Raw genomic sequence first — 24,352 nt, forward strand, 5'->3', positions numbered from 1 at the left:
TTATGGATCGTGCAATGGAGATTACATTGAATAATAACACTGCATATTTTAATCACTATGAAATCGAATAACCACTTGCACTTTCTATTAATTTTAGCGATCAAAATAGGCAATAGGCGAAACGTAGGACAGTTTCTAGGTAGCGTGTATGCAACCCGGGAGCCCAACCACCACAGCCTCCTCTCTCGTCTACTACCACCGTTCCCCACCCAGACTCCGTCGAGGTCCACCAGCAGCTTGATTTTGATTGCCTCTCCCTTTCACTGCATCTTTTTCGAGTCGAGGCACATAATTGCGATTCCGATCGGAAACTTTTGACATCTCTAATCGGAACAATAGTTGATATAACTCACAAATTAGAAAGATATGAATGGAAGATAAGAATCAAAATCTGGACCCAGGAGAGGGCGCGCGCGAAACACTCTGTAACCTGCAGGTGGCGCCTCTGTCTCGCAGGTTTTCGTCCGTGCTCATGACGGTTTCCGTCATATTTTTCTATTTTGAAAAATATTTAATTTATTTAATAAACATCTTCGAAATAGTAAAGAATACATGCTATCATTTATTTAAATCATCACAGAGCATTGTGTCCTTCGTCTTTAATGACAAGTAACATGGTGTATGTTGTATGCAATTTTTGTACTACATAAATAAGTAGGAATGAATACATAAACTATTTCAAACCCCGTAATCTATCTAGTTGTATAAAAGCTTTCAATACGTCGTGATTGATTACAGTTTTGAAAAAAATATGAAGTAATTCCTAATAATTTTACCTTGTTTTATTCCTTTACTTATTTTCCTGCTTCTTCAATGGCGTTTATTATAATAACTAGGTCGAATACATCTTGAAGATTAAATAGGTAAATTAAAAAAAGTTTTAATGCACAGCATGAATGTAGAAGAGCGAGTAACAAAGGCTTTAAATTTGTGGTAGTTATCATTTGAATCAAAATAACGAAATACGTCTTTCACACACACTTTTCACGTCATAATTTTCGAAATGTTATTTAATTCGCACACTTGGCGTAATAAGGCTACATCTGCAAATTGTCAAATTTTTAGTAGAGGTTTTAAGATTGTACTAACAAAATAAGTCGATAACTGTTTATGCTTAAATATTACAGGACTAATAAAATTTCATGTCTAAACTACATTGTTTCATGTTTTTATGACTTTCATATTATTATGATAAAAACACTCTTGACGTATGATAATTTATGTGGCTTTATTACCTATACGAATTCTCGATTCGGTTATTTGTTGTATAACTAATCTCTGATTCAAAGTCAAAGTCAAAGTCAAAGATCATTTATTCCATAGGTAAAATAAATTTACACTTGAAAACGTTTAAGCTACTGCTCGTTCACTACGCTGACTTCCCTGAGAAGAACAAGGACGAAACTCTAGGGATTGCTCTTTTCAAATAAACTTACGAGTAAATGCTATAGAATGCAGTTTGAATTAAATTTGTGTGGATTCTGGAGCCGTGTCGTTTTTCCATACATCTTTATCTAATACGTACTCTTCAATTTTATAATATGACTTTTCTTAAGTTTAGGAAATGATAATCTTAATTATGCTTCGGAATCTTATTGTAAAAACGTATACAGTTCCCCATAAAAGAGTCGTTTACCTTGGTTAATCGAAATCGCGGTACCATGAGTTTGGACTTGGCTCTAGGGTTAATATTATGGATATCTCCTTTCTTATTGAAATTATGTATATTTTTATGGGCATATAAAATATTTGAGTGAATGTACTGTGACACCACAGTCATGATACCACTCTCCTTAAACTTTTCTCTAAGAGAAACCCGAGAACCTAGACGGTATACAGAACGAATCGCTCGTTTTGCAATACAAATATGGTTTAAATATCTGCCGCTTTACCCCACATGAGAATCCCGTAGAACATTATACTATGGAAGTAAACTACTCCAGCAGTACTAACATCGATAAGCTCACGTATTCAGCGGACTGCGTATGCAGCGGAGCTTAATCTGCTGGCCAGTGAAGATATATGTGGAAACCATTGAAGTTTAATATCTAAGGTAACCAAGAAGACTGCTTTATTAACAAGGTCTAACTTTCTTTTTATTTGTTTTTCTTGTCCTGATGCAAAATTATAAAAGTACTTCGCACTGAAGTTGTACTGGTTCTAGATAGATTTTCTAATTTATAGGTATTTTCTTCAGTCACATGAATTACTGAAGAACAAGTGAGGCATTAGAGATAGGTACGAAAATTAGGTACAATTTAAAATAGTCTTTTATTTCTACAAATTCATAAGTCTTGCTTATTCTTGCTTATGAATTTTTAATACATGAAAATTAAATCTCTTTGTACTTCGTAATTCTAAGTTATATAAGCATTACTCGGAGCCTAAGGGAATATTCAAAGTCCGTGACCAACGATGCTATACATATAAAAAAAAAATATTCAATAGACGTCGAACTAAGTACCAGGTTAAACGTTAGCAGCTATGGAGCTTGATTTTGACATACTGTTTTCATTGCCATTACGGTGTTTGAAATTAAACGGTGGTTACCCATTTTATAAAAGAAACCTTAAATGGTTCGTCAGATGTTTTGGGGTGGAAGGGTTATTTTCATATATATTTCTGGGTCTCATCTACCAAAGCATACATTACGATCTCAAGGACGGTGATATGTTAGCAGCCTGTGGTAATGGTACCTTAATGGTGATGTATCTAGTAATTACTTTTATGCTAGGTGTGTTATTGAAACATAAATCAACTTTTTGTGAACTGATAAACCTTATGAAAGCAGACTATGAATATGCTAAAACGAAGTTGTCTCCTGATGACCAAAAATTAGTACTGGAGTACGCTCTAATGGCGCGGACCGTTTCAATATGGTGGGGTTATCTAGTTTTTGTTGGGGCTCTAGCATTTCCTGGACAAGCAATAGCCCTTACGATTTATTATAGCGTAAAGGATACATTTAGAGTGGTGGATATGTTTCCTTTGAGATATCCTGAACGAATGGAGGAGTTCATGGGTCCTGTAATACAAAGCATACTTACGAACTTCTTGATTTTCTTTTTCGAGTTTTGCTCTTATGCAGGATATGTAGGCATAGTACCTCTTGGGCCGACTTTCATGTTGCATGTTTGCGGCAAAATAGCACTAGTCGAAAGACGTGTCAAACTATTATTTTCTGATATTGAGTATTCACCCTTAAACACAAAAAGAAAATTGAGTGACATTGTTCAGCAAATACAAAATATTTACAGGTTCGTTAATAAGGCGTAATACAGAACATTTCATAAATAGCTTTTGAAATTATGTCTTCATTTCTAACAATTACTACTTTTTTAGTTTTGTAGAAAAAATCCAGACAGCTTTTGAAGTATTTTACGAGTTTTCATTAAAAGGAACCTCTCTTATACTCCCGTTGATGATATTTTTGATTCTAGAGGTATGTTATATATAAATAACAACAGTAACAAAATTTTATCACCATGTATTTCGCTTCTCTCTTTAGCGTCTTTCAATTTACGCTGCGACAGCGGTAAAGGTGTAATGTGTGAATATGTTTAGAGTTAATACGAATATTGTTACTATTTCCTTAATGACGGCCACTGTTATAGGCTTGGGCCAGTGTCAATTTCGATGTATGTTGACGGTTAGATAATACCGGACCTCTCACGCCTCTAGGGTTGCTTAGGAGCGCCCGTGTGGATCCCTAAGTTTTAAATTTTGTTACATAGTCCAAAAATTAGTCTTCGTTGTGATATTTAAATATATCCAATGAAATAGTTGCTCTACCTTATTTATATTACTATTTAATCTAATTATACTCAATAAAATGTAGCTTGATTTTCTTAATATGAGTAGCACAGGATTTTTTTGATTTAGGCTTGTGCCAGTGTCAGTTTTATAAGAACAATACTTAGAAGATGGAAATAGTCAGGAATAATGGAATAATATAAAAATTATGGCAATCATCGCCAGTGTTAGTGAATAAAAAAATCTATTGCATTTTTCTGCGATCATCAAACCGTTTGGCAAGCATGCCAGTTCTGACAAGGATTTCTTTTCTAAAAAAAAGGTACATGCTTCTCCACCGCTTGCCAATAATAGTTAATGTGGTGAACATGAATAGTGTTCAATGATTTTTAATCTGCAACAAAATAACGAATGATTGAAATGAACAGTTTTTTTAATTAATATATTTCAGTCGCTCAAGCAAGCTCATCTACCAGTGGAGTTTATTACAATTGCCTTCGGCGCCGTTGTTTTAAGCAGTATTCCTTGTTATTACAGCGATAAGTTATTGGAAAAAGTACGGTTTGTCAATACGATATTTCTATAATTATACTGCGTTCCTACATGTATTGCTTTTTATTATTTTTCTTTTTTTGGGCTGATGTTACATTACCGCGGAGCAGAATGTGAGCGAATTTTCTTAACGAAGAAGTAAGCATAATGAACTTCATGTTTTTTTTAATGATATCAAGCGACGGGGCGAACATTTCATGCGCTTAGTGGTAAAGGGCATTCTACGGCCCGTGACCCATTTTGGGACCAGAGCCGCGCGTTTCGCGCAAGGGCGCCAATGGGTAGAGCGCTAACTTCAAAACCGCGGCGCGAACGCGCGGGCGACTTAAAAGCTCTCGATTATACTCGAATAAGTGCTGCCATGCACCATGCGCGTCATCGACCCGAAGCCACCCGAACTCGTCCGTTTCGCGAGCTCGCTCGTACAAATCTGCGCGTTTTACATCACAGGCCGTGGGAACGCACCTAAGCACTCTAAAGCTTTTTACCGTAGAGACAGAATGAATCTGGATGAAGTTGAGAATACTCACTGTTTATGAGTTCATTTTTCTCACTACAAAGCCCAACACCAACCAACAGAGTTTAGATGGAGATGTGCTCCATCTGAATCACATAGTACGTAAATGAAGCACGTAGTCATAGTCTAGCAATATAATGACAACAAGAACAAAGGGAAGAAAGCATGCCTACACTAACGTGTTGCCAGCGACGGTATCTATAATATAATATAGTAAAGTTGTTCTCTGTTTTTTTTTTACATACAGGGTGAAAGTCTAAGCGAGTCGATATACACAAGCGGTTGGGAGAATCACTGGGACAAAGGTTCTCGGTCCACCCTTTTGATTATCCTGCTTCGCGCTACTCGCCCAGTTGTACTGAGAACTATGTTTCGGAACATATGTTTGGATGCTCTAACCGACGTAAGCACATAATTATAATGTATGATCGTTAACCCATGTATGTCCCTGCTAGACATTGGCCTCTTTTAACCATCTTTTAACCCATTCATGGACAGAAAGGCGTTTATGTAACCGTAAAATTAAATATCAGAATATGATAGTACGGGATATCCCATTCCGCTATCTGGATTTCAAAAAACCCACTATGGTCCTTATAGTGTGATTTCCCAATGCTTTCTTTGTAGACGCTAAATTGCATACTTACTTTTGTTTTTCAAACAAGCCAGCCGTGACCATGAGACCTGTAAAAGGCCCGAAATATTGGATAGTTAGAAAAAATAATTATAGGTACGTGATTTAGACTAAAAAAATAGTTTTATATCCAATATGTAGCAATCGCGATACCCTAATAATTCGATATAATTATGGCTTTTTATGTTCTGATAAAACTATCAAAAAGTACTACTTCGTCTTTTTTATTTCTTGTTGCAGGTTTTTCGTGATGCGTATTCCTTATTTAACCTGCTGCATGCCACTGTTTAAAGATATCTTGTATTTAAAGTAGTGATGAAAGAGACTCAGTCTTTTAAGGCCTTTCAAAAAACCTCGACTTATTTTCAACGCCTCGCGACTAGTTTAGTCTTTTAACCCTCAAGTCTTGAGTCATAAGAGTAAAACTGAAGACTAATTCGAGTCGAAGTCTTTTAACCCTAGGAAGCTTAAAAGACTTATAGGACTAAAACGCCTAAAAAGACTACAACAACTAAAACGACTGGCGCCTCATAGCCTCGGGAGTCGCGAGTCATAAGCCGTATGGCGTGATTTTATTTCTACCCACGAGGTATTTATTTTACGATTTTTATTATAAGTAAATAAACGTGATTATTTACTACATACTACTTACGTCATTTTTATTTATAAACTTCGTGTTTAAATTTATGTCTTAACATAAAATAGGTATAAGTCCTTTGCAAACAACTCGAGTCGTTTAAGTCTTTCAAGTCGTTTAAGTCTTTTAAGACGTTAAAGTCGTGAGTCTTTTAAGTCTTTTAGTATAACGACTGAGTCTTATTAATAAAAACTCGAACCCCCAGTCATAATTTTAGAGTCGATTCCTGTAAAATGGAGTCGAGTCGTTATAAAACGCCTTAAAAGACTGAGTCTCTTTCATCACTAATTCAAATATATAGATATATGTACTACTCGCAATCAACGTTAAATAATTTTCGCTCTCTGTTATACTATGAATAATTAATGTAAAACTAACATATTAACAGAAGTAATTATTTTAATTTTATGACACTACATTGACGACTAAAAATAATATTTACTGAGGTGTGACGCAGAAGCTCGCCTGCATGACCCGTTTCGAAATGTGAACATAATAAATTATTGATTTTAATATTATACATACATATCTTCGTGTTTCTTGTACTTATTTCAAGACTTTACCTACTAGCTCTTAGTTTACCTTTTTTATTCTTAATTTTTAATATCTTGCATTTCGTGATGGGCAATGGTCTCATTGTGAAACGGGGGCACTTAAAGATATCAGACTACTTTAATGTTAGAGTTTTATGAAAACGTCGCAAAGATGTTTTTGGTTACTACAACTAAGATAGTTTCACATGCCTTTTTATACGAACCATCTAAGCCATTATAGTTGCATTGTGGTGTAATAAGCATAGAATAAAAAAGTAAGTACAAGGCTTAAATAACGCACTAAAATATAGGGCTCTATGGGATCTACGCATTGACTCTTTATCCATGTGGACTAGGCTGCAGTAACATGCAGTCGCTGCACTTTAAATTTTGAACTGTCTTATCACAAGTGGGTTAGAGTTAAAAAGTCTTAAGTGTGAAGGAAGACGTCTTCTTGTTCTTACGTCTGCACTTACGTGCAAAGAATACAGAAGCTTTGCCAGTACGTATGTCACATCTTTAAATTAAATGAATAAATGACGTTAGGGTTTAATGTTTTCTTACGTTTTAGTTTTCTACTTTCAGTAAAATTTTCTTTTGTAGCTATATGTTTTTATATAAATGTCTAAATGAATGCTTTGAAACGAAACTTAAAGAATGTTCATTTGATTAGCTAAAATATGATATTTACATAAACCTAAGAAGAGTCAAAAAATACTAGCGTCTGTTATACCTTGCCATAAGTAGCTGTAGGTGTTTACTTATTGACGCGCGTGTAACGCGCTTGAAACCACCTGTAGTGAACCATTGTACTCTTTATAATTAGGTTGCAGACCCAAGTCGGTCGAAGCAAGAAGAGCATGCACAGGTGGGGTGTGCCTCGAAGAGAGCATGTATGTGTCATGTCTCTCAGCAGACAATGGCACATTTTTTGGCACACTATGTGTAACAATCGCGAAAACCTAAGAACTCGATAGGCACATTTTTTTGTCGAGCCCTGCGTGTCCCTAAAAGAAAAAACCAAAAAAGGACCGCATATCAACGATGCATCAGCCAGGAATCGAACCCGGGCCGCCCGAGTGGCAGGCAAGCATTCTACCACTAAACCACTCTACACCTGCACACGCGAGGACTTGTACTACGCCTCTGACAATGTCAGTCGTTAAGTAGGGGGTCCTCACAAATATGAACGTCATAGTCGACGAAGAGGAAGATTAATGGCTCCTAGAGATAATGTTTGTTACTTATTTGGTAATTTGTTGAAACGCTTGTAGTTTTTTTAATTTAGTTGTTTTGCCTTTATTTTAATTTATAAAGTTTATTAGGTATTTGTTTAATTTTATTTAAGAAAAGAGTTTCCTAAAAATGTTCAGGAACTTAAGAAACAAGCCCAAATGGAATAGTAATATTTATGGTTTCATGGTTTTTTTTGTAGTTCTTGTTGAGGTTTTCCTTACTTTAATTATCTTTGTAATAGATCATCATAGATGTTAAAGTCATGTGTTATGCTCATTTCAGTGAATTCAGAACTTTAAAACGCTCTCCTGATTTCGACATACGATACTTTACGTAGGAGAGGTCGGTTTATGTTTTCACTTTTACGTAAATCACCTTATCTTCACAAAACAAAAACTTTGAATTCGTAATTATTGGAATTTTAAGGATAAAGTCATTTGTAATTTGGTTTAAAATAAGGAATATAGTTCTAACTTTCTTCATCACTATTTCTTTCTTCGTTTTTACTTCAAAATATACTTAAAATAAAAATAATCTTTGTAAAAGCTGTACTTGTAACTTCAAAAGCCCGCCTTTAATTATTTTTTTTTAAGTTTATTAAGGCTTTGGCAATGCCATCAGCCTAAACATGAAGTTTAATTATGTTTCTGTAAATATGGCCGCCACAAAGAGGATAGGCAATTTGAGGCGGCGTGCTTGGATTGACTCGGGATTTCTTAAAACAGGCCGATACGGGTATTGTAGTTCGAGATTCGTATAATTTCGCGTTTTAATCTTCGATTAAGGCAATAGCACTATCCTATTCCACTTTAAACTAGATTTCACAAAACAATTGAAAGTCAAAATAAAAACGATACTTTTCCCTCCAAAAGGTCCAGAGCGAATCCAAGCTAGTACTTTAGCTGTTGTCTCTAGCGATGTGACGAGTTGTATTTTTTTCAACTCGAGTTGACGTGACTGAGTTATTATTATTGAGTGTGTGCGTTATTGTTCCTGAAACTGATACATAAGACTTTCTACTAGTCTCCTACATTTAGACTCAATTTCTGCACTCTCAGATGATTCTCGATTTAACAAAACAAAATAAAAATTCTTGTCAAGTGGCGTACTAGCTGGTTTACAATGAGTCATTCCAAATTTATTCAATACTTTCTTTAAATATGTAGTTCGATTAATTACAGTCATTCCTTTGTTCAAGTTTTGTTGTATATTTATACTAAGATATTCTATCAGAATATCAAGGCTTAAATACTTCATTTTAAAATTTTTAGTTAATACATGCTTTATATGCTCCATTTCTCTTTCATCTGTGCCAAACAACAAGATGTCATCAACATACAATAACAAATACAATTTACTGCTTGTATCACACTTTGAGTAAAGACACGAATCATTCTCTGACTGAATATATCAATTACTTTAAACAACGCTATCAAATTTTTCATTCCAGTATTTAGGGGATTTCTTAAAACCGTAAATGGATTTATTTAGTTTGCACACAATGTTTGGATCATCAACAGGAAAATATTTCGGTAATTTTATATAAACTTCCGCCTTAATGTCACCGTTAAGAAACGCACTACACATATACATTTGATGTAAAGGTAAAATCTAAGTGTAGGTAAATTAGCCACTGGTGCATAAAGTTAATTCCAATCACAGTCTGTTTCTTGTTCACAACCTCTAGCCACTAATCTACATTTGAACTTTACATTTCCTGTTTCATCTATCTTCTTCTTGAATACTAGTTTACTACTTATTACTTTCTTGCCAGGAGGCAATGTAGTTTTTGTTCAGGTTGTTCTCGATAAGTGCTTTGAATTCTGTTTGTATAGCTTCCTTCTATTTTTCTGATTCTGAACTTTCCATAGCCTCTATAAAGTTTGTTGGGTCTAAATCCACATTCATAATCAAACCAAAGTCATAATCCTTTGCCCAAAATGGCTGCCGCAAAGTTCTCGTCTCTCCGTCTATTTCAACACTTGTCTCTTCTTCATTGCGTTCTTCTACGGATTCAGTTTGTTCATCAACAATAGCGTCCTCAAATCTTTCTTCCACGTCTTCGTTAATTATTGCGTCTTGTATATTTTCCTCATTACCATATTGTATGATTTCTCTTTCTTCATTTTCAATATTGTCTTCTGCTATTTGACTAAAGTATCTATTTTCTGACATAGTGGTCGGTTCTCTTTCATTTCTTAATATATTATTTACTTTATCTTTGTTTCCAGGTGCATTTACTTCAAATTGCATGTCCTGTATATTATTCTTCACCTTCTCTACTTCTTTCTTCTTGTCTTCTTTTTCTGGTTTAGAATCGTCTCGTCCAGTAAATACCACATCTCTTTTAATCACAACATCTCTTTTATTTGTCATGTAAATTCTATAATCTTTTGTGGTCTCTCCATATCCCATGAACAATCCTTTTTCTCCTTTGGGATCCCATTTCCTTCGAGGTTGTTTTGGAACATGCACAAAAACTTCTATACCAAATTCTATCATTTGTGTTGTCCCATCCACAACTCATATGGAGTTTTGCCAGGCACTGAACTCGTTCCTGTCCGATTAATTGAGAAGACAGCTGTATTGACAGCCTCAGCCCAAAATGGTTTTGGTAAAGACTTAGCTAGCAACATGGTACGAGCTGCCTCAGTAATCGTTCTCATTTGTCTTTCAATCTTTCCATTCTGTTCTGGTGTACATAGCTTACAATTGTTTCATGTCTTATTCCATTTTCTTCCAAGAGGTTTCTCAATTTCAAGAATTCTGTTGCTTGATCAGTTCTTAGTACTTTTATATCCTTACCCATTGATTTACAATTATATGGACGTCGGGTCCGCGCTAAAAAGTGTCCGCACTTGTAAGGCGCTAAAATCGTATACAGAGCGCCAAACTCCGCTTTAGTCTTCATTTGTTCGACTGACAGCGCGATACTGCGATGACATTACAATTTAAATTTCGAATAGGTTGACTTGGGACATTTTTTTCGTGGTTTTTGTATTAGACCCGTCGTCCATTTATTTGTAAGTCAATGTCCTTACCCATCTCTTTCTTAGAAAATATTAAGAAATGTTTCATGTTGTAATTGACACTGTTTTTGTAACATCGATTCACTTTATGACCAATTTTTCCACATCTGAAACATTTTATGGTTCCTGACCTTGCTGCCAGTGCTGTGCTATTATTATTAGCCTGTTCTTCTTTTAGTCTTTCTTACTCCATTAGAAACCTCGCTGTTAGGTCATTGATGTTTTGCTTACTTTCTTCTACCGAATCCCATGCACTACGAAAATGTTGAAAACCTTCTGGCAGTGTCATTAAAATTTTTATCATGAGGGCTCTTTCTTCTACTTTCTGTCCTCTCTCTGAGAATTTACTAGCCAAATCTTGCAAATCAGTTGTATGCTCACTAATATTTTCCGATTCATAGTTATACGCAAAAAAATTTTACTGTAGATAATGTAGGCTACATGACGACCTGAGCTCATACACACTCTGTAGTTTACTCCAGAACTCCGACGAAGTATTACAGTTCATATCCAGCTTCATGACCCGGTCGGATAACCTTGATACGATGACTGACTGCGCCTTTGTATCGCACACTTTCCATTTTCTTATTGCTTCTTCCCCTTCCACAGGTATTTTATTTGTTCCTTCCACGACTTCCCACAAACCCAAGCCATTCAAAATCACTCTAACCTGGAACCTATATACGCTCCAGTTTTGACCCTTTCCGGCTTGAGGGCACTGTGCCCATAACCAGTGCGCAATTATAAGGGTTTTGGCTTGGTAATAATGAAATAAATTGTATACTAAGCACGTGTATTCGTTCTCTACACAGACATTACAGGAATAGAGTAGTACGCAGACATATAATAATAATAATAACGCACACACTCAACATAGCCCCGCACTAGGGAAACCCTGTGTCGCGGGTGCCATGGACACATACATAGACAAACACAAATTACACCCAAACTCACGAGAGAAATAAATGTAGGCCATACAAATATTTCTCCCGGCCCGTGAATCGAACCTAGGACCTCTGCGTGGCAGTCCGGCATGGTAACCGTTCGGCCACGGAGGCAGTTAATTAATTTAAAAAAATTATTAAAAAAAAATACATATTGACAGTAGCTGTCAGTCATTTTATGAAAGAATTCTATTGCTGCGTTCAATAGCTTGGTCTAGCGTTTAGCGTCTGTATGCGATTTCGACGTGTGGATCTACTCGCTCGTAGCCGCTGCGTCATTGTGAAAGGGAAGACGCCAAGACCTGCGCGCCCGCTGGCGCCCGCACCCATCGCCGCGCCCGCGTCTCCACTATGAATTAGCCCATCGCTCGCGACTCCGAAGTGTTCCGAAGGTCACCGTACCGAGTTAGCTCGAGTTCTTATAAAAGTAACTCGAGTTGACTCGTGGGAGTAATTGAGCTGAATAGTTCGACTCGCCATCTCTAGTTGTCACTGTCATTTTCTTTGAAATGGATTGATTTTTACTAAACAATTTTATGCCAGAAACCTAATAGTATTTTTGTAAATTTATTGATGTTTATTGTCGAGTTAGTTTTTGAAGATTAGGCAGGAACTATGGAAAACCTGGAGCAGATCAGTGTTCTGTGGTTGTGATGATGTCTGCGCGAAATTATTTGTCAGCGCGAGAGAAGCACACGAAATACGATTGTTTGCCGGATATCAAACAACAGAAGTTCAGCTATAGGTCAGGGACGGAGCTGCCGCCCGTGTCTGCCAACATTAGCAATGTTGTGAACAGAAACATCGGCTATCCCTACGGAATCCAGCCTTACATTTTAAGCGCTCAGCGCGCTGGTACCCCATTCTCTGACTTTTTCTCTGATAGCGAAATCGGTAAGGAATTTGTTATTTTACATCTGTGATGGGCTGGGATGTGAGTGTTGCGTTTTTAAGTACCATATGTAAAACTTGCAGGTACTCCAGATCTGCATAGCGAAGAGAGCGATAGTAGTTCTGGATCAGCTCTTCGGCGTAGCACAGCCGAGGCGACAAAGATCCTTGCTGATGAATGGGAAAGGATTGAGAGGACTTTGTATGATGAGGAAGGCGAGAAATGTTTACGACCACAGATTGTTGAGGATTGCAAACAGTGGAGAGCACTGCACCCACAGCTGAGGTGTGTATTCTGTACATAGTTAATGAGTTACTTATAAATTGAGAGGTCATTGTGATTACAGTGGACACCACACCATAGACTAAATTGTAATGCCAGTTGACAAAATATGTTTGGTGAGTTCTGGTGAACTTTCTATACATTATAGAATATCTTTATTTATAGAATTATTATTTATAGAATATCTTGCTAAAATTTTTCTTTATATCTTTGTTACTGAAGTATAAAGTCTACGGAAGTTATTATGTTTGTTCAATTTATTTTAATCTGACAATTGTGTAGATGGATATTTTATTTATATTATTGTTTTTTACTACATTATAGTTGTTACAATGCAATAGGCACGTTTTGACAATTAAGAGAGAATAGAATGGTATGAAATCAATAAACCAATAATACAATAATTAAAAACGTATTGCATTTTAAAATAGACTCTGATATAATACGACAACACATTTCAAACACATTGAGGTAAAATTAATAGACTGTCCATGTATTGCAAAATAATGTCAGTACAGAGTGCTAAAAGAACTGACCTCAAAAGTACATGGAATTACATCTATTTGCTAAGTTTTATTGCAATCAGTTACTGGAAAGTGTGCGAACCTGGATTCATCCCCTAGTTCGCCGCTGTATCGAACTTGACACAGGATATAATAAAAATCGGTTCTCACTACTCAAAGTATATTGAGAGAGAAAAACGCCTTGAATTGGAGAATAGCAAAATCAACCATTAAAATAATTGCTCCTTATAATACAATTTAGGCGCTATTTATAAAAATGAGTCTTCATGCGTGAACAGCCACCCTTAGAGGTGGATGATTTTCTTCAAAATTAAATGGGACCATTATGGAGGTACCCTCTTTCCAACAAAAAAAGAATCATCAAAATCGTTCACAAATTCCGGTGTTATTGCGTAACATACATACAAGGCTTTCAGTGTGGTACCCACACATTGTTTGTTCATCTTGAAATTTGATTTTATGCTTGTTTGTTTTTGAGGTAATTGTTTGTAATTGTTGGTAATTGATTGTAAAGAAAGTAGAGCTTCACCTGATTCTCCACAACTTTTGTTAGCTGCTTGGTTTTGTATGTGATATAAAGATCAAGTTTGAAACACGTGTGGTTGTTCAGATAGATCTTTGAGAATGGTGGAGTCATATGTTATTTGCTTTGAGTTCATTAATACGCACAATCATTCCAACATTCATTAATTCTCTACAAAGGTGAAAGTAGCCTTCATAACTACTAATTCAAACATTGTTCATTTTTCAGGATCCTTGGTAAGGCTATCCAACTACCTGAAAAAAGACCTGGCCAACGTACAATAGAGTATGATGAAGTTGTTGCTATGCACTATAGTGACTACAGTGAGTTCAGTGAAAGTGAGGAACGTCTATCACAGAGTAGCACAGATGTCACACCAGAAAATTCTCCAAGACCTTCAGTTTGTGACCACACAAATGACCTTAAGGTATTATGGGATAAAACATCACATTTGGATGACCAGCCACGGCTTGTAAGGGAAAAATTGTTAACTTTCTCGACAGGTGATTCACAGCGAGATTTGCAAGATACATTTTGCTCTCTTCTCCACATTACACCAGTGCAAATACGAAGCCCATCACATAGGAAAAGACAAAACCCTTCAATATTGAAGTCTGAAATAGCCTCTTCACGGTGGATGAAAAGTTCCAGGCCAGATTCATCCATTAATTGTGATAGAAATAGTGCTAAGTCTTTTGTTTCGTTAGACACACGAAATTATGGTAATACAGCATTAAGTGCTTCTGAACGCAACAAGTTGTTGAACAGTAGAGTTACAACCGGAAAACATAGGGACATAGCACGACTGGAGCCATTATTCACACCTGATATAATTCAAAATGAAGTGTACAGAATACCAAATGGTACAGCACATCCATATAATATCAGGAAAGTGTCATTACCACCACTACTTCTAGAAGAGGAAAAGAAGAAGGTTTCTAATAATTCTGGAAAAAAGACAAGTAAGGTCCGTAAAAATTCAAAAAATTCATATCAGCTGGACAGAGTTAGACACAATAAATAGATTGTGTGATTAAAATGAATGTTGCACTGAATTAGAAACAAGGTAAGAGGACAACACATTATGTGGCTGTTTGGACAAATGGTTTGATAGTTTGAATATAGAAAAATGTTTGTCAATGATTGTATCATGTATGGTGTTGCAAAATGCACCTTTTTGAGTGTTTAGGGGTGGATAAAGGAGCTTAAAGAAGTTGGTAGGCTAGTAAAACACATCAGTTTTATTTGATGATCTCATTTTATTTCACAAGTGATACAGAGACTCATTTGGTATATTCTATTCCTTGAGTAAAGATTCCTGTTTTGTATAATTAAATATAGACATAACAATAAGACTAATTGTTAACTTGTCATTCTAAATGAGTCTCATTATGTAGCATATAGGTAGCATCTCAGGTGCAGTGTTATTTTATTTTACAAATAGACTTTATTTATATTTTAACGGCCTAGTCTATATATGATAGTTTTCATTAAATGTTAGTATTGATCCATGTTAGCTGAATTTATTACTTCGTGCATTGTGTTGAAGTTTTGAGTACAAATAATAGTGAAAACGATTTCACTATTATAAATATATTTTCTGTAAAAAAACTATTTTCTTATTTCAAAGTTAGTTTCATTCAGGCATTCCAAAACACGGAAGGAAAAACAATGGAAGGGCTTTAAGCCTCATTACTATCAGAAGCGTTTGACGCCAAAACTCACACTATAGTCGTAGTTTGTAATTTGAAAAGATGTAACAAATTCTAGACTGTTAATATAATTTAAACTTTACCCAGTTGGCATATCATTGAAAGTTCAATACCTCTTATTGCAAGATACGACGTTTTGATTTTATATTGAAATTTCATTAAATGCGCTGCCATCTAGCGACTATAGCGGAAAGACAGCGAACGGTTAAGAGCATTTGCGCACTACGTCTGATCCGAATCCGAGAAATGGCGATGACGGTCCGAAATGTCACAGGTGACTGAAGTGACATTTTATCTCACTATTAAGGCTAAATCCAACTCTATGCTGCAAACGATAAGAACGGTCCAAAGTACAAAGTGTCAAGGTCGATGTGGTCTTGACTACAAGTGATATTCGTATATTCGTTTAAGGTTTACTTTCGTTTCTTGTAACAAAAATTGTTTAAGAAAAACAGAAAATTGAACAAAATTAAATTAATTAAAATAAGACTCAACGATGATATGGGACACCACCATGGATAATATTACAGGTGCGACAGTGGTGCGACTATAATTTTTCATTTCAAATTTTTTTCCACGATTTCAAGTATGCACACGTGTTACGCCCACTAAGCACTTCTATTATATTTATTGGTCTGTGTTCAAAAATTAGGTCTCAATTTACATTGCCGCGGGGCGGAATGGAACGGAAGTGCCGCCGTGCGAGTAAAGGCTTGCGCATGCGTGGTAAACTCGAGCGTTCGCGAGAATTCTCGCGGCTGCGCCTAGAGGCTGTAGTAGGTGTTCAGTCCCAATCTTTTATGTGACGAGGATGATGGACTTGCATATTGTTTTTATTTCGCTTATTTGTGAAGACTAAAGGGAATAAAAAACACGTAGGAAAAACAGATATTTGGGCTTATGATTTATGGAACAAACAAAAACTTTTTGGACATACGAATATTTATTCTCTTTCCACCTATTTTTTATGATTATGATAACCTATTTCGTAGACGCTTGACGTCGCACTGCGCCTGTATTTGCACCACTTGCTGCGGAGTCGTCAGGTATCGCCGACGGCATCTGCGGGCATTCCCGAGCATGCACGAGGATTCTCCGGAAGATGCGCGATCTGTTTCTGGCCCGTATGTAGTTTGTACGTTATACAATTGACATTCATTGCAGTGTTCACTTTCGTTACATAAAATTGCTTCCATTCCCTTCCGCGGCACTGTAAATTGTGAAATTAAGCTTAGTGTGTTGGTGTTATATACAAAAGGTGGAGTAATTAGTAAAACAACTTTTCAAATACAAATACAGAATTTTATTTTGATATTTACATTATTTGCATTTTATTAACAATCAACATCAACAATATTAAATAATTTTTTGTTCTCGTGGTGTGATATATTTCGAACAGTCGGGCAATATTACATTCTCCAAGTTGCGCAGTTTTTAATAGAAATGAACAAATTTTTCGTTCTCAACATTTCCTTTTTTTAGAAACAAATTCTCTTTTTATAAGGAACCATTTCGGTATTTTGCGGTGCATTTATTCATTTCTATTTAGATGTTTGCGTATTCAGGGATAATGTAACATCACATGCATTTAACGGTGGCTTAATCGTTTAAATGGTTATCTAGAAGCGGTGAATTATGGGATTATATTATAATGTTGAAAAATTTGAGCAACTGCAGAGAAAGCTGTGAGCTTGGAATTGGGCTGCCATTAAAAAAATTTTAATGCGGAAATTATTAGTACAGCTTCTCGGTTATTATTGAAAATAGGTACCTAGCATGTTATTAAGCTAATTATCATTTTGAGGATGTTGTCGTATTCTTCAATGATATTGTATGGCAACCCACGGCATTTTCATGAAATTTTAGCCATTTCTGACTAATTTTTTTTTTAAAAGCTTTATTTTAGCACTAACTTCCAAGAAATCGTATTTACTATTAAATGACGAATTACACCTCTTTTGATATACTTTAAATTTTGATTTTTTTTGCCTTGGTAGTTAAGAACAATTGCCAGTGCCACCATAAAGCTTGTAAACTACAGCGTCAGACCGATGCGACAGAGCGATCCACTTTGTGTTTGTTTAATATTTTTATTACACAATATAAATTTAAATTGTTACAATTATTTACCTCACAGCCATCATTATATATTGATACTACTTTAATAAAAAGAGGACTACGTGTATAACAACACGATAAGATGGCATTCTGCTTACAAAAAGGATCTAGCGAACATTTGTATTATAGAGCATTAAGATATACGTATAATACATGAAAAATTCACCATTCCATTCTAAAAACATTAACAACCTCAAGCTATTAGCAATAATCAACAATGTTGTTAAATTCTAGAATTTAATGCACACAGAACAAGGAATTACTAGATTCGCGAATAGGCGTTTAGTGTTTGTATAATTTCGACCTAGACGTGTACATGATAAAACGTAGTTGTGAGAGATATAGTTTGTAGATAATTTCAACTAAGATAACATTGAAATAATTCAACGACGTTAGGTATAAGTATCACTTAGATTTAAAAAAGGAACTAAACATTATTTACAAATACAAGTTTGTGCGTTTGCACAAGCATTTGTTTGGGCAATTTTGGATGGATGTTTGTGTGTTCTTTTTTAAATTGTCTAATGAGCTTTAAAAATTTTGTTTTTAAATTTCATAATCGAAGTTAGAGAATGTCAATATCATGAATCCACCAATCAGCAGACAGACATGCCACCCGATTAGTTAGTTTCTTGACATTGTCTTTTGTAGTTTTATTTCTTTGCTGAAAAACACTTAATTAGTTTAAAGTAACAGCTACATAGGCTTGAATTACAATTTCGTTAAGCTTTTTTTATTAATTAACGTACCAAGGAATGACATTCATCAAAAGTGCCCAGATGGAAATAAAAATTGTATATTAAAGTATAATGTTCAAATTTTTCGTGTGATTGCGTGGTCGGCAGCGCAAGCGCTTCGTTTCATTTCTACCGATAAGAGAAATACTATCACCTAGCAACAAGTCGTGTGACATGCATACAAGACATACATCCATTGCGTAAACAATAATTAAACATTAGACTAAGCAAACACACGCAGAAGGACTCGGCTATATTCTCTCTCGTTAAGGCGATTATACAAATTTTAAAACTATTAAATTGCACACTGACCCACCTCTATAAACTTTTAATTGCGATAAATATTTGTAATGCTGTATAAAAATATTAAAGGAAAAATCGTCATTTAATATTAATCTTAATTAACATTCATATTAATCCAAAATAATAGCGTGTATTTTACATTTTTACAATGAGACGTCCGAACTCTATACCTAACTAGCATACAGTGACGTAGAAGCCTAATCCACAACAAACTACACACGATAGTATTGAATATAAACTTTAATGCCGTAGCCTTCTATTTTAATGCAAAGGAGATGTACTTTGAAAAATTCTTACGTAACATACAAAATTACATTTGACTATTTACAACATTCTAGCTAAAATAAAAAAAAAATTGATTTCTGAATGCGGTACTCTAAATATTAGGTACCTATTGGCGTCTAGGGCTTCAGTGGCATGCATGGTTCACTACGTACCAAGAATCAAGCTCCAAATTACAACTTAACGATTACGTCACAGGTCTGAGGTGGTCATCTCTATACTTGCCCTAGCCTGCTAGCACGCGTTTGCCGCGGCTGCAGCGTCCTTGCAGCTTGCGCCAGTCTCTAGCTGGCACTCGCTACAGGAGGCGCCCGAGCATGGCCAAATAAGCCAAGATAATACTTTAAAATTTAAATTTTTGGACAGACCGATTAGTTCGATTTAAATTTAAATAATCTATCGTGCACAACCATCTCAAAACTATATAAATTTTAAGATTCCGTGTTTTTTTCGTTAATTGTTTTAAAGTAGGTATTATCAGGGTGTTTTGATTCCTGTGCAGGTAGGGTATTTGTGCAGGCATTGTTTTTATTTTACGCGTACCGTACACCAGCTCAATACACGGCTCGAGGTCGATCTTACTGTCCAATAAGAAATTCTCTCCAGATATTTTTGTACTTTTGATGTTTTCTTTTTGATTATGTTATTGGGTTTTATAAAAAATATGGCAGTATGTTACTTTCAATTCCTTGACACAAGGGTCTGTTTCATTTGATTTTAGACCAGTGATAAGGACTCATCGTTTCTTGACCACACATGTATGTGACACGCACAACTCAACACACATTGAGTCATTAAGGCCGGTTTTGGCTATTCTACAACGAACGATGAAATGATATATATAGATAGGTACGATATGAGGCGGCTATGTACAAAATGTTTGATAAATGTAGTTAGATACTATTAATTGAGGTATTTTATTTGGTGTTAAACAAAAATGCAAGTGTTTAGCTTGCGATTAGTTGCTGAATCCTTTCATCAGTTTCTATCAAACATGTTGTACTAATCAATTAATTGCGTTGTTTTCTCTCACTACTCCTGAATGAAACTCTATTTCGTGATGCCAACAACTAATATCTAGTAAATTCTAAAAAGCAACTCTGACCGACTGTACCGCCGCTTCAAGTTTGTCGTTAGTCGTTTTATAATTTAGTTGTGTGCAGTTGGTCAAAGTTGAGCATTGTCTAAATCAATCAACATAGTAACTATACTATGAAGAGTCCACAATCGTCAAAGCACCCGGAGTTAACTCTAAATACATCGCAGGCTTCAAAAGCCCTAATTTAATAATAACAACGACCTTTCGAAAATAATATCACACATTTACAGCAACATTACACTTTGCACTCAGCGTCTCTCACCACCGCCTCCCCCTCGATGTCCATTCATATCATACATGCAATGGCATTTTATTTTCGCGTAATTCGTTTTAATTATTTAGGTGTTATATTTATGTGCAGCGCCAAAGTCACGTCACTTAGACAATCCCGCGCCCAACATTAGGAAAACAAACAAAAGAAAAACAAAAACAAATAAAACTATAATATTTTTTATTAAAAAAATAAACAAAATGTGGTACTAAAATCGTGAAGTTGGTCGACACAAATCGAATATTGATATTTTTTGTGCAGATTCCTTACGGTTTTGGCAATCGACTTCTTAATCTACACAGAAAATATCCTACACCAATCGATGTGTGTCGATACTAGACTGAAGACACTGTTCAGGCCAACCTTCCACAATTTATACATTACTTAGAATATTACTAGTAAATAATAAAAAAAAAACCAAAAAGTATGAGCAATGGAACTGTACGCATTCTACGACACGTGCATATAGAAAAATACAGAAAAAGATTAAAGAAGAAAACTTATCAACTAAATATTGGAATTCCCCGTCAAATCAATAAAAAATAAAAAAAAACTTAAGCATAATGTAACATGAGTATATTCCCCAAAATACCCGAAGATGTGTGATGCATAATGCTTATACTAAAATGTCAATCAGTCGATGAATATTTTAAATGCTTAAAATGTTAAGAAATTTCAGATAAGAATTAGATACAAATGTAATAGAATAAATTGAAAGAGAAAAAGCTAAAAGTTAAGAAATTGGTGTTCTAAATGAAGATAAGTATTCGCTACGGGATTGCAGTACTATATAATGTCCTTTTGTTTTATTTACTTCGTGCAATTAAAAGTTTAAAAGGTCCATATTTATTGAGCAGTTTACCTCCTTTGAAATAATTTACATGAAATATCTACTTTACTTACATATTTCAATAATTATGAGACTAGATCGTAACGTAAATTCATTCTTGGTGTGAAAAAAAGAAATCAAATTGTGATGTGCCTAAAATAAAAGGTGTAAGTACCTACATACAGAGACTTTGCTGCTCGGAAGATCAGTAATTGAGGAAAATGTTTTACGGTATAGCTTTCCAAATAGGGTTTTAATCAACTAATATGTAGCGATCCTTTCCATAGATGGTCTTGGTGTGGAATATATAATAAGATCCATGTTTCTTTTGGATTGATTACAGTGCCGAAGTAAGCAGCAATTTATGGATTCACTTCGTTTTATCTTGTTATTTCACATTCAGCACAAACACACATCAACAGCAACCAAGAACGTTATTATCGAATTTATCTTCTATAAATCTTCTAACAGTCAAGAGTGCAAAAGTTCAAGTGTGAGTTGCAGTGCAGTGCTGTGTCTTCGTGTAAAAAACTGGAGATTGTCAGAACAAAATGAACGCAATTCGGGGTGAAATAAAGGAAATAATCGCCAATTACAGGCCAAGCGGATGAAATTAAACGCCCAGTCAAGGGAGAATAGGTATAAAATAAGGAACGGAGCCAACGTTTGTGGGCTTGAGGTTTTGTAAGTTGGGTATGCGAGCAGGATTGTCGCAGTGATGGTGAGGGACAGAGCTCCTATATGTAGGAGTAGGGCCCGTCCGTAAGGGCGCTGCACAGCAATAGTCAGGAGGCGTCGTCTTTGCCGCTGCTACCGGTCGCTGAGCCCGCACGCCGGTTGGATCGGTACTCCACGCCGGGGTCGAATTGCATTAGAACGAACACCTGTCCAAAAAATTTTGATGAGCGTAAGTTTTACTTTGATCTGAAACTTGTAACAGTTCAATAAAAGAAAGACAAAACTTCGTCATACCTGATCCGTGGGTAACAAACAGAAGTCATCTGGCGGATTCGTGATGACATATCGTTTACTGCTCGCGTCGCACGAAGACGAAGTGTCTCGGAATCTGTAGAGGCCGATACACAACATGCCATATGCCCGCAGTGCCGCCACAAATAAATCTCCATACTTGCCAGCTTCACCGAATTGAGCCAGTGGACCGTCGTAAAGTGATATCTGACCCACTCTACACCGATCCCTGATAAAAAAGAATGTTTTTTTACATTTTTTATAAAAAATGAAAAATGTTTGGAACGTATGATAGTATTATTTTATAAATGTATTTTTCGTTATGATACCAAGTGACGATGAACAAGCCGTGCACCTGCTGGTAAGCGACACACCTGTCCATAACAGATACAGCTACGCAGAGCTTTAAACCACAAAGATCTGAGGGGCACTGCCACTTCGCCCGTCACCCTGAGACATAAGTTGACAAGTCCCATGTGCCTGTAATTTCACCAGCTCCCTTACCCTTCAACCGGAACGCAGTAATGCTCACATTACGGCTTGGTGGCAGAAATAGGTAAGGTGGCAGAACTTCCCTGGACGAACTCTTTCACAAGGAGCTCTACTCCTACTAAAATGATGTAATATAAAATAAGAAGTTTCTTACCTATTCGATAAACTCTCAACTGTGGAGTATCCACCTCGGAGTCCAGCTCCTTCAGCAAGGATTAACTCCAGCTCTGGAGTGGCGCCGCCCGTAATCAGCGACCGGATTAACGTTAAGGCATTTTGGTTGAAATAAGTCTGCAACAAAGTTGAATCAGTTGAATATGATGATTTAAAATAAGCTGAATTCAGATTTTTTCAACTTCAGGTAAATAATAAAAAGCTTTTTGGTTTAAGTAAGTACATAGAGCTGTAAATTAAGTAGCTCGGCAGTATTACGAGTTCTCATACATTATACTTACAGTGGACATAAGAGAGTCGAGCACACTAACTGCGAACGCTGTGCCACACGCAAACGGTTGCGTGAGGTACAGTTCGGTGTCCGGATCGTCGTCGTCGTCCTGGTCAAGGAACTGCACATTGCTATCGTTCACCAGTTCTGTTGGAAAGAAAATGCAGTTAATTAATGTAAATTAGAATAAGATTATCAAAACCACCAAATAATTGTTCAAAGAAAATATGACTGTATTTGTTAACAATATCTACTGTAGAAACTCACCTGTGATCATAGGCACATTGGCACCATACACAGACCCTCTTCTCTGGAGTAGAACGGGCGCAGGTGGTGCCCCTGGTGGCGGCTGCGTATTCCCTGTACTCCCATTGGTCGTGCCCGCACTGAGCACTCCTATCGTGTCGTCAAACGTCATTGCTTTGATGTTCAACGAAGCCAGAATAGCTTCCTTGTCGGCCAGCGTAGGGTCATCGTTCGATGGCACCTTCGCTGAGAGAATGCAGCACATGTCGCAGAGGTTCACGTTAACTGCACGCAAGTCGGCCCGGCTTAGCGGTGAACCCTTTAATCAATAATAAAAAAGCTTTAAAACATCAGCCTAAACCCCATTTGTTCAGAAATAATCATCTCGAAGATGAATTGAATTGACTCTTTACGTCTGTATAGAAGAATAAATAATAACTCACATTCAGTACAGATATTTTAGGTAGATTTTGAAGCATCTTCCACTCCCGTCTGATATACTCTACACTGCCGACGATGACGACATGTTTCAGCTCGTGATAGTGGAAGTTGGACGCACGAAGTGGCATCACCAGGTTCCTTAACCCGATCAGGGGCGAATCGGGATCCGCGAACAAACATACTACTACGTGGCCATTTAACACCGTCATAGCCGCCTGATTTCTGTCCTATTGGAGAGAGTGGTATGTATTTTAGTATCCATGATAATGGAAATATATTTGTGAGATTTAATTACTATAATAGTAATTTATTTAAGCCTTATACCAAACAAGTGCTATTACTAAAAGTTTGC

The 24,352-nt window shown here is 36.1% G+C and overlaps 4 protein-coding genes across 31 annotated transcripts in view; 2 read left to right on the forward strand and 2 right to left on the reverse strand.

Annotated features, from left to right (window-relative positions):
- Positions 1-2,484: 2,484 nt before the first annotated feature.
- On the forward strand, positions 2,485-5,747 carry LOC113232041. Its single transcript, XM_026466665.1, has 5 exons — positions 2,485-3,257; positions 3,343-3,442; positions 4,205-4,309; positions 5,070-5,225; positions 5,697-5,747. The coding sequence occupies exons 1-5, from the start codon at positions 2,485-2,487 to the stop codon at positions 5,745-5,747; spliced, it is 1,185 nt and encodes a 394-aa protein (XP_026322450.1).
- Positions 5,748-9,704: 3,957 nt separating this feature from the next.
- LOC113232042 lies at positions 9,705-10,364 on the reverse strand. Its single transcript, XM_026466667.1, has one exon. It carries the CDS (start codon positions 10,362-10,364, stop codon positions 9,705-9,707), a length of 660 nt encoding a protein of 219 aa, XP_026322452.1.
- Positions 10,365-12,148: 1,784 nt separating this feature from the next.
- On the forward strand, positions 12,149-17,292 carry LOC113231610. The gene is made up of 3 exons (XM_026466008.1): positions 12,149-12,729; positions 12,811-13,012; positions 14,285-17,292. The coding sequence occupies exons 1-3, from the start codon at positions 12,489-12,491 to the stop codon at positions 15,078-15,080; spliced, it is 1,239 nt and encodes a 412-aa protein (XP_026321793.1). The 5' UTR covers positions 12,149-12,488; the 3' UTR covers positions 15,081-17,292.
- Positions 17,293-20,780: 3,488 nt separating this feature from the next.
- Positions 20,781-24,352, reverse strand: part of LOC113231608 (calcium-activated potassium channel slowpoke) — a 75,401-nt gene continuing 71,829 nt past the window's right edge. For all 28 annotated transcript variants that reach the window (XM_026465999.1, XM_026465996.1, XM_026465980.1 and 25 more), the window contains 6 exons: positions 24,003-24,227; positions 23,581-23,878; positions 23,324-23,460; positions 23,023-23,159; positions 22,380-22,605; positions 20,781-22,291 (listed from right to left, as the gene is read on the reverse strand). In XM_026465999.1, coding sequence (XP_026321784.1) covers positions 22,193-22,291; positions 22,380-22,605; positions 23,023-23,159; positions 23,324-23,460; positions 23,581-23,878; positions 24,003-24,227 — 1,122 coding nt within the window. In that variant the 3' untranslated portion in view covers positions 20,781-22,192. The remainder of the gene's footprint in view (positions 22,292-22,379; positions 22,606-23,022; positions 23,160-23,323; positions 23,461-23,580; positions 23,879-24,002; positions 24,228-24,352) is intronic.

This window comes from Hyposmocoma kahamanoa, unplaced genomic scaffold (genome assembly GCF_003589595.1).
Source record: "Hyposmocoma kahamanoa isolate Upper Pololo Valley unplaced genomic scaffold, ASM358959v1 66, whole genome shotgun sequence".
In the NCBI taxonomy this organism is placed as follows: domain Eukaryota; kingdom Metazoa; phylum Arthropoda; class Insecta; order Lepidoptera; family Cosmopterigidae; genus Hyposmocoma; species Hyposmocoma kahamanoa.

What these genes read in the sequence shown, in the direction of transcription:
- LOC113232041 (XM_026466665.1), top strand. Translation starts at nt 2,485, where the DNA reads ATGGAGCTTGATTTTGACATACTGTTTTCATTGCCATTACGGTGTTTG. An exon ending in TGATATTTTTGATTCTAGAG is followed by an intron (nt 3,443 to 4,204) that starts GTATGTTATATA and finishes AATATATTTCAG; the next exon opens with TCGCTCAAGCAAGCTCATCT. An exon ending in GTTTGGATGCTCTAACCGAC is followed by an intron (nt 5,226 to 5,696) that starts GTAAGCACATAA and finishes TTCTTGTTGCAG; the next exon opens with GTTTTTCGTGATGCGTATTC.
- LOC113232042 (XM_026466667.1), bottom strand. Translation starts at nt 10,364, where the DNA reads ATGATAGAATTTGGTATAGAAGTTTTTGTGCATGTTCCAAAACAACCT.
- LOC113231610 (XM_026466008.1), top strand. Translation starts at nt 12,489, where the DNA reads ATGATGTCTGCGCGAAATTATTTGTCAGCGCGAGAGAAGCACACGAAA. An exon ending in TTTCTCTGATAGCGAAATCG is followed by an intron (nt 12,730 to 12,810) that starts GTAAGGAATTTG and finishes TAAAACTTGCAG; the next exon opens with GTACTCCAGATCTGCATAGC. An exon ending in GCACTGCACCCACAGCTGAG is followed by an intron (nt 13,013 to 14,284) that starts GTGTGTATTCTG and finishes TTCATTTTTCAG; the next exon opens with GATCCTTGGTAAGGCTATCC.